The 14,266-nt window shown below is 40.1% G+C and overlaps 1 protein-coding gene across 6 annotated transcripts in view; it reads right to left on the reverse strand.

Annotated features, from left to right (window-relative positions):
* zswim5 (zinc finger, SWIM-type containing 5) overlaps positions 1-14,266 on the reverse strand; it is a 269,540-nt gene that overhangs the window by 69,899 nt on the left and 185,375 nt on the right. For all 6 annotated transcript variants that reach the window (XM_087990545.1, XM_087990543.1, XM_087990544.1 and 3 more), the window contains one exon: positions 8,496-8,646. In XM_087990545.1, coding sequence (XP_087846671.1) covers positions 8,496-8,646 — 151 coding nt within the window. The remainder of the gene's footprint in view (positions 1-8,495; positions 8,647-14,266) is intronic.

A 14,266-nucleotide genomic window follows, 5' to 3' on the forward strand; every position in this document is an offset into this window, starting at 1 on the left:
ATCAGTGGCCCAGCCAGCATGTATTGCATGTTCTTTGAAAAGATGAGGGTGAACTGCCTTCTTGAACCTACAATGCCATTTAGGGAGGGGGGAGTTCCAGGATTTTGACCCAGCAATAAAGAACAAATGGCAATATATTTCCAAGTCAGGATGGTGACGAGCTTGTAGGAAAACTTGCATATCATAGTGTTCCCATTATCTGCTTCCTTTGGCCTTCTAGATGGTAGTGGTTGTGGGTTTGGAAGGTGTTAAGAATTTGTGGCAAAGTTTTGCAGTGGATCTTGTAGAAATGCACACTGCTGCTACTGAGCATCATTGATGGAGGGAGTGGATGTTTGTGGATGTAGTACCAATCAAGTGAGCTGCTTTGTCTAGATGGTGTCATGCTTCTTAAATGTTGTTGGAGCTGCACTCACCCAGGCAAATGGGAGTATTCCTTCACACTCCTGGCTTGTGCCTTGTAGACAGTGGACAGGTCTTGGCACATTTGGCTATGAACTGCTTCAGTATTGGAAAAGTTGTGAAAGATGCTGAACATTATGCAATCAACAAACATCCCCACTTGTGACCTTATGATGGAGAGTCTTCAGGAACTCCCACAAAGATGTCCTGGAGTTGAGATGACCATAAGAAAGTGAGGACTGCAGATGCTGGAGATCAGAGCTGAAAATAGGCTCATGCCTGAAACGTCAATTCTCCTGCTCCTTGGATGCTGCCTGACCTGCTGAGCTTTTCCAGCAACACATTTTCAGCAGTTGAGATGACCATAACCACAGTCATATTCCTCTGTGCTAGGTGTATCTCTAACCTACAAAGAACTTTCACCCCCAATTCCCATTGACTCCAGTCTTGCTGGGTTCATTGATGTCACACTCAGTCAAATGTGGCCTTGATGTCAAGGGCTGTCATTCTCCTCTCACCTCTGGAATTCAGCTCTTCTGTCCATGTTTGAACATAGGCTATTAAGAGGTCACGAGGTGAGTGGCCCTGGTGGAACCCAAACCTGGCGTCACTGTACAGCGTTGAAAGTAGGCTGTTGGACTGGTAATGGGTTAGATTTGTCCATGCTTTTGAAGGACATCACTGGACAATTTTTTGTATTGTCAGGTAGTTGTCAGTGTTGTAGCTATACTGGAACAACTTGGCTAGCCGTGTGGCAAGTTCTAAAGCACACGTCTTCAGTATTATTGTAAAGGTGGTAGTCAGGGTCCATAGACGTTGTAGTATCCAGTGCCTCAAACTGTTTCTTGACATCACATGGAGTGAATCAAATTGGCTGGCAAGACTAGCATCTGTGTTGCTCAGGATTTCTGGAGGCGGTGATGGCCTTGTGGCATTATTGCGAGACTATTAATCTAGAGATCCATGTTTTGTGGCAAGGAAACTGCAGTCCTTACCTGGTCTGGCCTATATATGATTCCAGATTCACAGCAATGTGATCGACTCTTAAATGCTCTCTGAAATGGCCTAGCAAGCCATTCAGCTATTTTAACCACTAGAAAAACAATTCTGGGTAAGTGTGGGGGGATTAAAACTTACTTCATAATAATATTTTTGCACAGTGGCTCATTCAGAATTCACATTATTTTTTAGTTTTAACTTGGTTTAATAATAGAATATTTCTGATCCATGCCTCAGCTTTTGAGGCTCATTGCTGCTGAAGCACTTCATTTCACAGGGAGCCAAACATTCACATCTTAGAAGCCCCGTCTCCAGAAAGGCAAAATAGTGACAGGAATCTGAAGTCAAAGGTCAACTATTCTAAGTTTCTAAAATGATCACAGTAAAGGACACATTGCCTGGTGTTGTAGAAATCATTTGAGCCCCTGGTCTTTGGTGAGTTAGCAGATCTCAGCCCCTGCAGCTGTTAGAAATTGCAGCTGGTCTCTCTGGAATAGTAATGAAATGAAAATTTTTAAAAATCAGTCTGACTTGATAAAATAGATAAGTGTAGGCAATACATGGAAGAAGTTGGGACTTTTACCTAGAGATGTCAGCCGTCACTTAGCGGAGAACACTTTCACCTGTTTGGAACAGTATTCTTGACCAAATGCATTTCATTTGTTACAGCAATGACCGCCCTTCAAAACCACATCGTAAACCACACTTTAAAACATCCTGAGATTGTGAAAAATGCTTGACCAGTGCAAGTCATTAATTCTTTAGTAATTCATTTATAAATTATCACAATGTAGATGTGGTAGTGAGTTGAAGTGGTGAGGGCAGGAAAAGAAAATGACAAAAATAACTTGAAAAGGAAATTCTTCAAAGGAACTCTACTAAAACCTACTTTTAAAATTTAATAAAACTTTCAACCTACGGAAAACTGTGCCATTGCACGAAATTGCTCATTATCATCAGCTGTAATATTTCTCCAATGTTTGTGGAGAAATAAATGGCTAAGAACAGACCATCATTTCCTATATCTGTGGTGAGGAAGGAGGGGTGGAGAAAAAGTGAGCAAAAGGAAATTTCAAAGTGAAAGCAAGCAGATTCAAATTGTTAAAGAACATGTACGTACACTGAATTCTTCCATAAATAATTGAGCACAAAGCTGCCGTGAAGCATTCCATTAAGCAAATGAGAAAGGGCTAAATTATCATCAGACCACAGACGAAAAATGCAATTCGATTCTGTCCTGTTGGAACTGTAAATCCTTCACCGTTCGTCAATGGATTCATCATATTTATGCACAGTAAAGCTGTGTTGACTGAAACAGAGTCTGCTGTAGCTGAATAACCATCAACTTGTCCAACTAGGCTATGGAATTAATTTTCCCCCCACCCCCACTTCTCCTTTGTGTACTGGCAGCTTATTCAAAAGACATTCTGAACTGAATGTTCCACCAAAGATGATGATTAAGGTCAGATTTTGGATTCATATTGCATAAAGACGCCATTTTTCTCCTGTAACATGTAATTAGGTTTTAATCTTCAGCCACAATACTGCAGAGACAGAAATGGAAGCTATTGGTTTCTAACCTTTACCAAGAAAATCAGGACAGAATGAAAGCACTTAATCCTCTTTCACAGCTCTTGTTTAAATGAAATATTATTTTATGATGAAGGTACAAGTAAATTGAATTTATAAGCTGCATTAATTTCCGAGGATTGAGACATATTTCCCAGCTGCATAATATGAACGAAGTTTTTTTTTGAAAGACAACGATACTCAGCAACATGACTTCTTAAAATTCATTCATGGGATGCAGATGCCAATGGCTAGGCCAGTATTTCTAGTACATCAAGGGCACCATCTGAAATCGGTTGAGGAATCTGGACATAATTGGGTGCTGGGGCTGATCAGGTCAGGAAGTCCATATTGTTACAGTACAGACAATGGACCAGAGTCAATCCCACAGGCCCTGTGTAACCAGTTCACAGAGCAACGGCAAGTCACTCAGGGAGTTGCATAGAATTCAATCAGACATCTAGTCAGTCATCAGTTGGGATTGTCTTTCCAAATTGATCTTTGAGACCCACAGCATTAAATCAAGTAGGAAAATATAGATATTCTTCAGCAGGATCAGCATCATCAGTATCCCACTGTGCAGCACTGACCGCCAAATCTATGGAGGTCGAATGTCTTAGTGAAACTTGTTCAATGAAACACAGTTCAGTGAAGTCACTATTCATGGATTGTAAAAGTTTTGACACTGATGAAGCTAACGTCCCCCATTGTTCCCAACTACAAATATAGCTTTTTTGCTTTTCCTGCTGAAAAGGTTTGGAAACAAACTGATGGAAACTTCCACAAATGGCAATGTTCCATCATTCAATCATTACAAAGTTTCATGCTGGTATGGATGTTATGGAAAGGATAGCTATCATTCAGATGGGATCTGTGCAGCCCTAAGGATGGTTAGCCTCTCTACTTTCATTCTAGTAGCCACATTTAAAATGACAGTCACTCACAGAGCTGATGATGAAAAGTGAATATATATTTAAAAATATATATCCTCCACAACCACCTGATGAAGGAGCAGCCCTCTGAAAGTTAGTGCTTCCAAATAAACTTGTTGGACCATAACCTGGTGTTGTGTGATTTTTAACCATGCTTAAAAATGTGGTGATGTATTTAAAATAAAGTTTTACCTGTGTCACCTATGTACCCTCAGAAGGCTTTCTTTTCCCTTTCACTCCCACTACATTTAAAGTGTACTCCGAGGATCCACACGAGGGGTGGAGCAAACTTGCCCTAAAGTGCAGCCTCAAGAGTTGGGCGTTAGGAATGATACAATAGTAGATCAGGGTATCATAGAGGGATTAGACGCTGCAAAACACTGACAGTGGAGGGAAAGGGGAGATGTATTGGGTGGTGGTAATCTGCTGGAGGTGGCAGAAATAGTCAAAGATGATCCTTTGAATTCAGAGACTGTGGGGTGGAAAGTGAGGGCCTGGGACAAAGACCATCATTGTTCTGGAAAACAGGGGATATCTGGACTTCAGGCTTTAAGATATGATGAGAGATAGCATAAATTACACCTGCTTTCTCTAGAATTTAGAAAGTTAAGGGATGCTGTAAGTCTACAAGATATTAACAGGAAAAGACAGGGGAAATAAAGTATTTCCATTTGTTGGGGATTCTAGAACTAGGGGCACAGCCTGACAATTTGGGCCAAACTGTTCAGGAGAGATGTTAGGAAGCATTTCGATAAACAAAGGATGGTTGATGTTTGAAACTCTCTTCCAAAAATGGTAGTGTATGCAGGATAAGTTATTAATTTTAACTCAATAGATAATACCTTTGCGTAACAAAAAATTAAGGGATATGGGCCAAAGCCAGTTATATGGAGTTGGGCCACAGATCAGCCATGATCTCATTGGATGGTGAAACAGGTTTGAGGGGCTGTGTGGTCTACTCCTATTCCTATGAAGGAGTGAGGGCAGAAGTACAGGAAATGGGTCAGACGTAGCTGAGAGTCCTGTCAGTTGTGGTGCTGGCGGGATGTTGACGTGGGACGAGAGAAAGAGGAACTTGCCTGAGGAAAAGGAGGGCATGTTGGAGCTATCCTGGTGAAAGGTGGCATCATTGGAACAGTGGGGGACACTGAAAAACTGGGAGAATGGAATGGAGTCATTGCTGGAAGCAGGTTGTGAGGAAATGTAATTGAGCTAACTTTGGGATTTGGTGGATTTGAAATGGACATTATTGGACAGCCTATTCCTAGAAAGAGTAAAGTCAGGGAAGGGCAGGGAAGATTGGAAGATGGACCAGGTGATAGTGAGGGAAGGATGGAAGCCACCATTTTCCAAACTCTTTCAGTTCTGAAGAGGAGTTATGCCACACTTGAAGCATTAGTTCTTTTTCCACAGTTGCTGAAATTTCCAGCATTTTCAGTTTTTCTTTCACATCTTCAACAAATAGTTTTAAACTAGGATATGTTTAAAGAAGGGAAAACATCAGCATTTGCAGAGATATAAAAAAACTTAGGATTAGAACAACATAGAATTGTAAATATCTACTTTTTTTTTGCATTTATGAAAAGCATCGTACCTTCTGGTTACAAATTGGTTCCATTAACATTACTGAAACATTCACCAGTGCACAAATGAGACATAAATAGAGCATACTACATCAGCAAAGATACAGAAGCTTTGTGACCAACAGAATGTAATTTTAATGTTTGGTAATATATACCCATTTATACATCAGCTTTCTTATTCTATTTGACAAATAGAGTAACTCAAAAATGAACAACTCAAAATAATTTAAATGATTTTTTTAAAAAAGTCACAACATACAACTGCAAACTTCAGAAAAAATCTCTCATTTTTCTGCTGGGAATTTTGTATCACACGAACAGGACATTCCCATTAGCATCTGTAAACCTTAGCTCTACTTCTCTTTTGTTTTGCAGTCCACAGAGTGCATGATGGGGGAAAGCTCTATCATTGTGTAGGTGGATGGACTGATGTTTGTGGTGAAGAGCCCTAGAGTCTGTGATGTACTTTTCTTTTTCTCATAACTTAGCATTCAGTAGTTTGACTTTTCATTTTTAATTTCATATTAGCTACATATGGAGCCTGATTTTCACTCCCTTTTTCATTCACATTGTATACATTTGAGTTTGTTTGCACTGGTATTTCCAAATGTTTTACGTTCATACCTTTTGTACATTCTTTTGTCTCACAGTCATACAGCATGGAAACAGGCCCTTCAGTCCAAACAGTCCACGCCGACTATAATTCCAAACTACTACGCTAGTTCTACCTGTCTGCACTTGGCCCATATCCCTCCAAATCTTTTTTATTCATGTACTTATCTAAATGTCTTCTAAATATTATCCACCATTTCCTCCGGAAGTTCATTCCACACGTGAACCACCCTCTATGTAAAAAAAATCTCTCATGTCTTTTTTAAATCTTTCTCCTCTTCCCTCAAAAATATGTCCCCTAATCTTGAAATCCCCCCCCATAGGGAAAAGACACTTGCCATTCAGCTAATCTATACCCCTAATGATTTTATAAACCTCTATAAAATCACTCAACCTCCTACATTCCAATGAAAAAAGTCTCAGCCTATCCAGCCTCTACCTATAACTCAAGCCCTCCATTCATGGCAACATTCTGCTAAATCTCTTCTGAGCCCTCACCAGCTTAATAATATCCTTCCTTAGCAGGGATAACAGAACTGGACATAGTACTCCAAGTAGGCCTCACTCATTTTCTATACAACCTCAACATAATATCCCAACCCCTATACTCAAAGGTCTGAGCAATGAAGGCAAGCATGAAAAATGCCTTCTTAACCATCTTATCCACATGTGATGCAAATTTCAAAAGAATTATGTAACTGAACCCTTAAGTCTCTCTGTTCTGCAACACTAGCCAATGCCCTATCTTTAATTGTACATGTCTTGCCTTTGTTTGTTTTACCAAAAAGCAATATGTCGAATTTATCCAAATTAAACTCCATCTGCCACCCTTCCTTTAAATCTTACTGACAATCTCTTACATGATTGGTATGAAGGACCTTACATTATATTCACCACTGCTTTCTATGACTGATGTTGTGATTTACTCCCTTCCTGCTGTTTCTTCCCCCTCATCCTACTGAAAAGGCAATCTTCATTTCAATAGAGTTGAAAGGTAGAAACCTAAAACATCATAATTTGTCTTTTTAAATTTAAAGGTGCTAATTGACTTGCTGTGTATTGTCAAGATTTCAAAATTTTCCATTTTACTTATAGTTGTTTAATGTTTAATTTTTTTTTGATTGACAACAGAAATTTGATATCTGGTCACACGATTAACCTTGTGATTGCTGAAAGCAGCCTGGTGAAAAGGCAACCATAACTAATTTGAGAGATCACACTCTCTGTATGACGTAAGATTATAAGAATATAAGAAATCGGAACAGGATTGGGCTGTTCAGCCCCTTCAGCCTACTCTGCCTTTCAACAGGATTATGATCCAACATTTTTCATATCCACTTTGTTGTGTTTTCCCCATAACCCTTGATTCCCGGATTGACTAATACTTTATCTATCTCAACCTTAAATATGCTCAAGGACTCTGTCTCCATAGCTCTCTGCGGCAAGGAATTCCAAAGTCTCAACCCTCAAAGAGGAGACATTCCTCCTTATCTCGGTCTAAATTCGGGCCCCTTTATGTCCTCTAGTCCTAGTCTCTCCCATAGTGGGGAGCTTAACCTGTCAAGCTCCTTAAGAATCCTGTGTGTTTACATGAGATCATCTCTCAATCTTCTGAATGCCAGTGAGTAGATTCCCATCCTGTTTAGACTTTGCTCATAAGACAATCTTTCCAACCCAGGGATGATCAATGCAAATTTTCTCCACACTGCATCCAACGAAATGATATCTTTCCTTAAATAAGGGCACCACAACTGCTCACAATTTTCTAAATGTGGTCTCAGCAGCACCTTGCACAGTTGCAATTAGACTTCCCTACTCTTATTATTCCAAACTCCTTGAAATAAGGATCAACTTTGCATTAATCTTCCTGATTACCTGCTACCCATCTGTGAGCTAGCTTTCTAATTTTCATGCATAGTACCCCCAAATCCCTTTGTGTTGCAGCTTCTGCCTTTTTTATTAATATTTAAGTAAAATTCTGTTCTTTTGCTCGCCCTTCCAAAATAAATGACTTTATTCTGTATGAGACGACACTGAGGACTGCAGTTCTGAAGATCAGAGTCGAGAGCGTGGTGCTGGAAAAGCACAGCAGGTGCTTTTCCTGATGAAGGACTTATGCCCGAAACATCGATTCTCCTACTCCTTGGATGCTGCCTGACCCGCTGTGCTTTTCCAGCACCACACTCTTGACTTTATTATGTATGTCTAGTGAGGAGCAGCTCTGTGACATTGTCACAAGTTTGCTCCAGGGTCCTAAAGACCTTACACAATATATTTCACAGAAAAGGAATATTCAGGTTACATATTTAGAAGGTCTTTAATGAAAAAAAATGCTGGAAGGAGGAGCTGGTGTTAAATACTTCCATTGTTTGCCTACTGCTTTCTGCTGTGCACTTACCCAACTCATCCCAAAGCTGTCGGCACTTGTCTGTCATGCCTGTGCCTTGCTGCCTCCAGAGGGAAAGTCGTGGGTCAGCCATAAACTGTTCCGTTATCAATGTCAACATCCTAGCACCATTTGAATCCCTCATCTTCAGCATTTCTCGTACCTGTGGTGGACAACATTTAAAGTCAGTAATCAGAATGAAAACAACATTTTTCCAGAGAACTAGTGCTGCATTCTGATTCCAATGTACAAATGTTGCACATATATTCTATAAACTTTTCTGTTCTCCATGGAGTTGAATTGTGATGACTTTGGTTTTCCCCAGGTTTAGCTGAATGACATTATGGCTTATTCTAACTGCCTACCCTACCTGCAGTCATGACTGTAAAAAAACAATGAGAGGTAAATAGGGATAATTGGGTCGAATTTACCTAGGATGTGGGACCAGATCTCTTTTTCAGGAGGTGATGATGCCATAAAAAGGGAAGTGGACAACAAATTAAATTACACAAGGAAAAGGAACAATCCTCTCTCTGAAAGGAGGATGTGATCAGCTATATCAAAGGCTGCAATTTGAAGTTTAGGAAGGCTAGGTGAGACAATAAAGTCCCTCGTGATTTGGTTATGATTGATCTTGCACTGAGGAGAGGGAAAAAGTTTGAACAAAGACATTCAAATATAATACATAAACTGAATTCCAGAAGTATGTTTCCAATTGACATAAATGCTACAAGGAGGGACACAAACTCAACCCGAGAACACTCAGAAAAAAGCTTTGCTGTAACTAGTTAATGCAATGGGTTTTGAAGGTGTATTAGTGTGTCAGTGAGTGTAGGAAAATTTAAGGCAAAATTGGATAGATATTTGCAGGAATAGGTGGTCAAGGAGCATTTGTTTTTGCAACCAGCCTGATTAACCAAAATGTTAACACCAGTTTCTCTCCACAAATATTGCCAGACCTGATGGGTTTTTTTCCAGCAATTTCTACTTTTGTCTCTGATTTATAGTATCTGCAGTTCTTTCAGCTTTTATTTAGTATTTAACTCACTGCCACTTCTCTTGTAGGCATGCCCACCTTGAAGGTGTTCTGCTCCTCTCACCATCAGCTACCATCAGTTCTGAGAGAAAGGATCACTCCACCCAAAACGTTAATGCTGATTTCTCTCCACTGATGCTGCCAGACTTGCTGAGCTTTCCCTGCAATTTCTGTTTTTGTCTCTGATTAACCGCAGTCTTTTCTCATGCTGTATTTTCTTAAATTATGTATTTCCAAGCCTATCACCAAGTCATGTTCCTCTTTTAAAAATACAGAAGGAGCTTAAGGTTTAATCTAATACCAGTTCACAGATGATTCATACAAACGGAATATAAGATTCAGATATTCTTAATTACATTTAGTTATTCATTCAATGTAAATAGTACTTGTCACCATTGAAAAAACAGACTTGGCAAAATAATGGCTCTTGTTAATATTTATCTAAAGAACAAAGAAATTTAGATTTCAGAGTTTATGTAGCTTTTATTTTGATAGTAGTAGTAAGAAGAAACTCTACTAGTGCACAATGAGAAACTTTAAAAGTGTGATCAATAAGCTTCATTGCTCTCTTTGGATAGACTGTATTTCATAGGTTAATTTAAAGTTAATTGAAAATTGCTGGATTATGTTGCATTATTCTTATTCACTTCTTAGCCAGACATTTTGCACAGTCATATACAAAATATGCCAACTGACTAAGGATTTTATTTGTATCAATTCTTAAATGACATTGAAACTTCTGTGAACATGTACTATTATTAACATCAAAATATTTTGACTTACAAAGTTTCATTACGCAACAAGAAGGAAACCACTTTATCTGGTTTCTGCTCGGTTGCACAATCCTATAAATCTCTGTGAAAGTTTATTTGTACAAAAGGATCAATGCTGCCAAATTTTATATCTGAATAACACCAATAGTGGACTGATTCAATATTAAGTGGGACTGGGAGGGAGGGAAAGGCCAATGCCATTCAGAGATCACCCTGCCTACTCTACCCATCGGCAAAGCAGATTTGGATGCTGTACTAAGGTCAGATTTGGCTCAGTTCCACAGATGCTCTCTTCCTTACGTGTAATAACTGACCAGCATTCCTGGTCCGGGCTCATGGATGATAAACAACCAGTCTGCTAACTTGGTGGAGGTTGTAGAACTGTGCCACTGCCTTACACAGAAAGTGGGCAAAGGGACAAATGATTTAGAGAGAATTTACTTTAAGAAATTGAGGTCAATCTTTGCTGCTCTCTCTCCCCATTAAGAGTAATAGATTTTGTTTATAAAATGTTACTTTTTTATTTCTCTTTTGCGCAGTGATATATTCACTGAATTAGTAATCCAGAGACTCAAGTAATGTTCTGTAGGCATGTGTTTGAATCTCACCATGGCATATGGTGGAATGTAAATTTAATGAAATCTAGAATTAAATACTGACATAACAATGACTGTAAAACCTTTGTTCATATACGGATTAAGGGGCAGCATGGTGGCACAGTGGTTAGCACTGTTACCTCACAGCGCCAGGGACGCAGGTTCAATTCCCCCTTGGGCAACTGTCTATATGGAGTTTGCACTTCTCCCAGCATCTGCGTGGATTTCCTCCGGGTGCTCCGGTTTCCTCCCAGAGTCCAAAGATGTGCAGGTTAGGGTGAATTGGCCACGTTAAAATGCCCATAGTGCTAGGTCAGCAATAAATGCAGGGGAGTAGGTCTGGGTGGGTTGCTCTTCAGAGGGTTGGTGTGGACTTGTTGGGCTGAAGGGCCTGTTTCCGCACTGTAGGGAATCTAATCTAATCACTAATATCCCTCAAGGAAAGAAATATACTGTCGTTACCTGGTCTAGTCTGCATGTGACTCCAGAACCACTGCCACTGGAAACAACCACAGCAAACTCAGGTCTCTTAATCTTGCAAAGCCCTCTTGACCAACAACAACTGTGACCTCGTGCAAACATTTCATGTCTGTCTCATTGACAAGTCAAATAATGGCCTGACACAGTTATATTCACAGAATCATATGTTAAGCACAATGTTTCAGACAGCACCAACACTACCCCTGGTATCCAGCAGAGGTGGTGGCACAGTTGTACTCAGGACACCTGAGCAATGACTCCAGATCCCATGAAGTCTTGTGGCATCAGGTCAAACGTGGGCAAGGAAACTCTTGCTTGTTACCACACATTGACACCCCTTGGTTGATGGATCAGTACTCCTCCATGTTGAACATCATTTGGAAGAAGTACAGAGGGTGGCAAGCTTGCCGACTGTACAATGGATGGGGGAGCTTCAAGGTCTACGCCAAGCTCAACAGCACTATTACTGACTGAGCTGGTTAAGTCCTAAAAAGCATAACTGCTAGACTGAGTCTGCAGTAGATGTTAAGGAAACCAACATGACCTCATCCTCAACAATCCACCTATTGTGGATGTAACTGTCCATAACAATATCAATTAGAATGACTACCATACAATCCTTGTGGAGATGTAGTCTGATCTGCAAATTGAGAATATCTTCTATTGTGTTGTGTAGCTCCATCATCATGGTAAAGGGGATAGATTTCAAACAGATTTAGCAAATCAAGAATGGGTACCCATGAGGCGCTGTGGGTCATAAGCAGTAGCAGAATTGTACTCCGACACAATCTACAACCTCACGGTGTGGCATATCCTCTACTTTACTATTACCATCAAGCCAGGAATCACTTTGGTTCACTGAGAAGTGCAGGACAGCATGCCAGGAGCAGCACCAGACATACCTATAAATAAGGTGTTAGCCTGGTGAAGATACAAAACTGGACTACTTTTGTGCCAAAGAGCATAAACAGCAAGTGACAGAAAGGGTAAAGTGACTCCACAATCAATAGATCAGATCTAAATTCTGCAGTTTTGCCACATCTAGCAATGATAGTGGACAACTAAACAACTCAATAGAAGGTGAACCTTCACAAATGTCCCATCCTCAAAGATGGGGAGCCCAGTACATCAGTGTAAAAGATAAGGCTGAAGCATTTGCAACGATTGACAACCAGAGGTGTTGAGTGCATGATCCATTTTGGCATTCTCTGGAGGTCCCTAGTATCACAGATGCTAGTCTTCATCCAATTCAATTCACTTCACATGATGAAATCTACAAACAGTTAAAAGCAATGGATACTGTAAAGGCAATGAATCCTGTCAACATTATAACAACTGCACTGAAGATCTGTGCTCCAGATCTTGCCGTGCACCAAACCAACCTGTTCCAGTTCAGCTACACTGCTGGCATCTACCTGAAAATATAAAAAATTGCCCAGGTATATTCTGTGCTCAAAATGCAGCATCAAGCCAAATCAGACAATTACTGCCGTATTAGTCTACTCTTAATTATTAATAAAGTGATGGAAAGTGTCATCAACAATGCTATCAAACTGTACCTACTTAGCATCTGTTCACTGATGGGTTCTGCCTGGATCACTCAGCTCCTGACCTAGTAACAGCCCTGGTTCAAATATGGCTGGAAGAGCTGAATTCTGGAGCTGAGGTGAGAGTGACTGCCCTTGACATTTGTGTGACTCAGTGTGGCATCAAGGAGGCTCAAAATTAATGGGAGTCAGCAGGAAAACGCTCCATCAGTTATAGTCATGCCGGGTACAAAAGAAGATGGTTCTGGTTGTTGTATGTCAGTCATCTCAGTTCAAAGATCTCTCTACAGGAGTTCCTCAGGGTAGATATTTTCAATCAATCAATCGGTTAAGAGTTGTTATTATATAGCTCCTAAACAGATGGAATTTGAATCCAGGCCTTCTGACTCAGAAGTACCACATAGTGTTCCAGGCCTAACTGTCTTGAGTTGCTTCATCAATGACCTTCCTCCATCATAAAGTAAGAAGTGGGATGTCCATGTAAATGTTGAGCACCATTCACAACTCTTCAGAGACTGAAGCAGTCCATTTCCAAATGCAACAATGCCTGGACAATATCTTGGTTTGGACAGACTAGTAGCATATAACAGTCATGCCACACAAGTGCCAGGTAATGACCATCCTCAATAAGAGAATCTAATCATTGCCCCTTGCTGTTCAATAGCATTACCATCATTAAATCCCTCACGATCAACATCCTAGAGGTTATGATTGAACAGAAACTGAATTCCACTAAGCATATACAAATATTGCAGATACTGAGCAAGTCGGAGGCTAGGCATCCTGCAATGAGTAACCTCCTGACCCACCAATCACAAGCACAAGTCAGGAGAGTGGATCACTGGATCAAAAAATCCTGGAACTCTCTCCCTAATGCCACTGTGGGTCTATCTACACTGAATGGATTTACAGCTCACCATTATCTTCAAGGGCAATTAGGGATGGGCAATAAATTATGACCCAGACAGCAACATTTACCTCCCACGTATGAATAAAATACATGAACTTTAATTGTGGTTGAATCCTAAAAAGTGATTCAAACTCCAGAACAAATCAAGTGAATGGACTTAAGCAATAATCAAAGTAGAATGTGCAAGTTCCCTATTCTCTACTGGACTTTCTGGATGTAACAATTCTGAGGAGGATTTACCAACAATTTAATTTTATTTTCATTTCCTTTTTGTTAAACCATACTTTACACACACATTTATATATCCAAATGACAATGGGCAACTGGTACTTATAAAGGGCAGGTGACTCCACTTTCAAGGAACCATGTACCTGCACCCCTAGATCTGTTTGACAACACTCTCCAGAGCCCTACCATTAACCAGGTAAGTCCTGCATTGGT

The sequence above is a fragment of the Chiloscyllium plagiosum genome, unplaced genomic scaffold, assembly GCF_037043375.1.
Source record: "Chiloscyllium plagiosum isolate Xiang-an unplaced genomic scaffold, Cpla_swu_hap1 HiC_scaffold_9, whole genome shotgun sequence".
Taxonomy (NCBI): Eukaryota; Metazoa; Chordata; class Chondrichthyes; order Orectolobiformes; family Hemiscylliidae; genus Chiloscyllium; species Chiloscyllium plagiosum.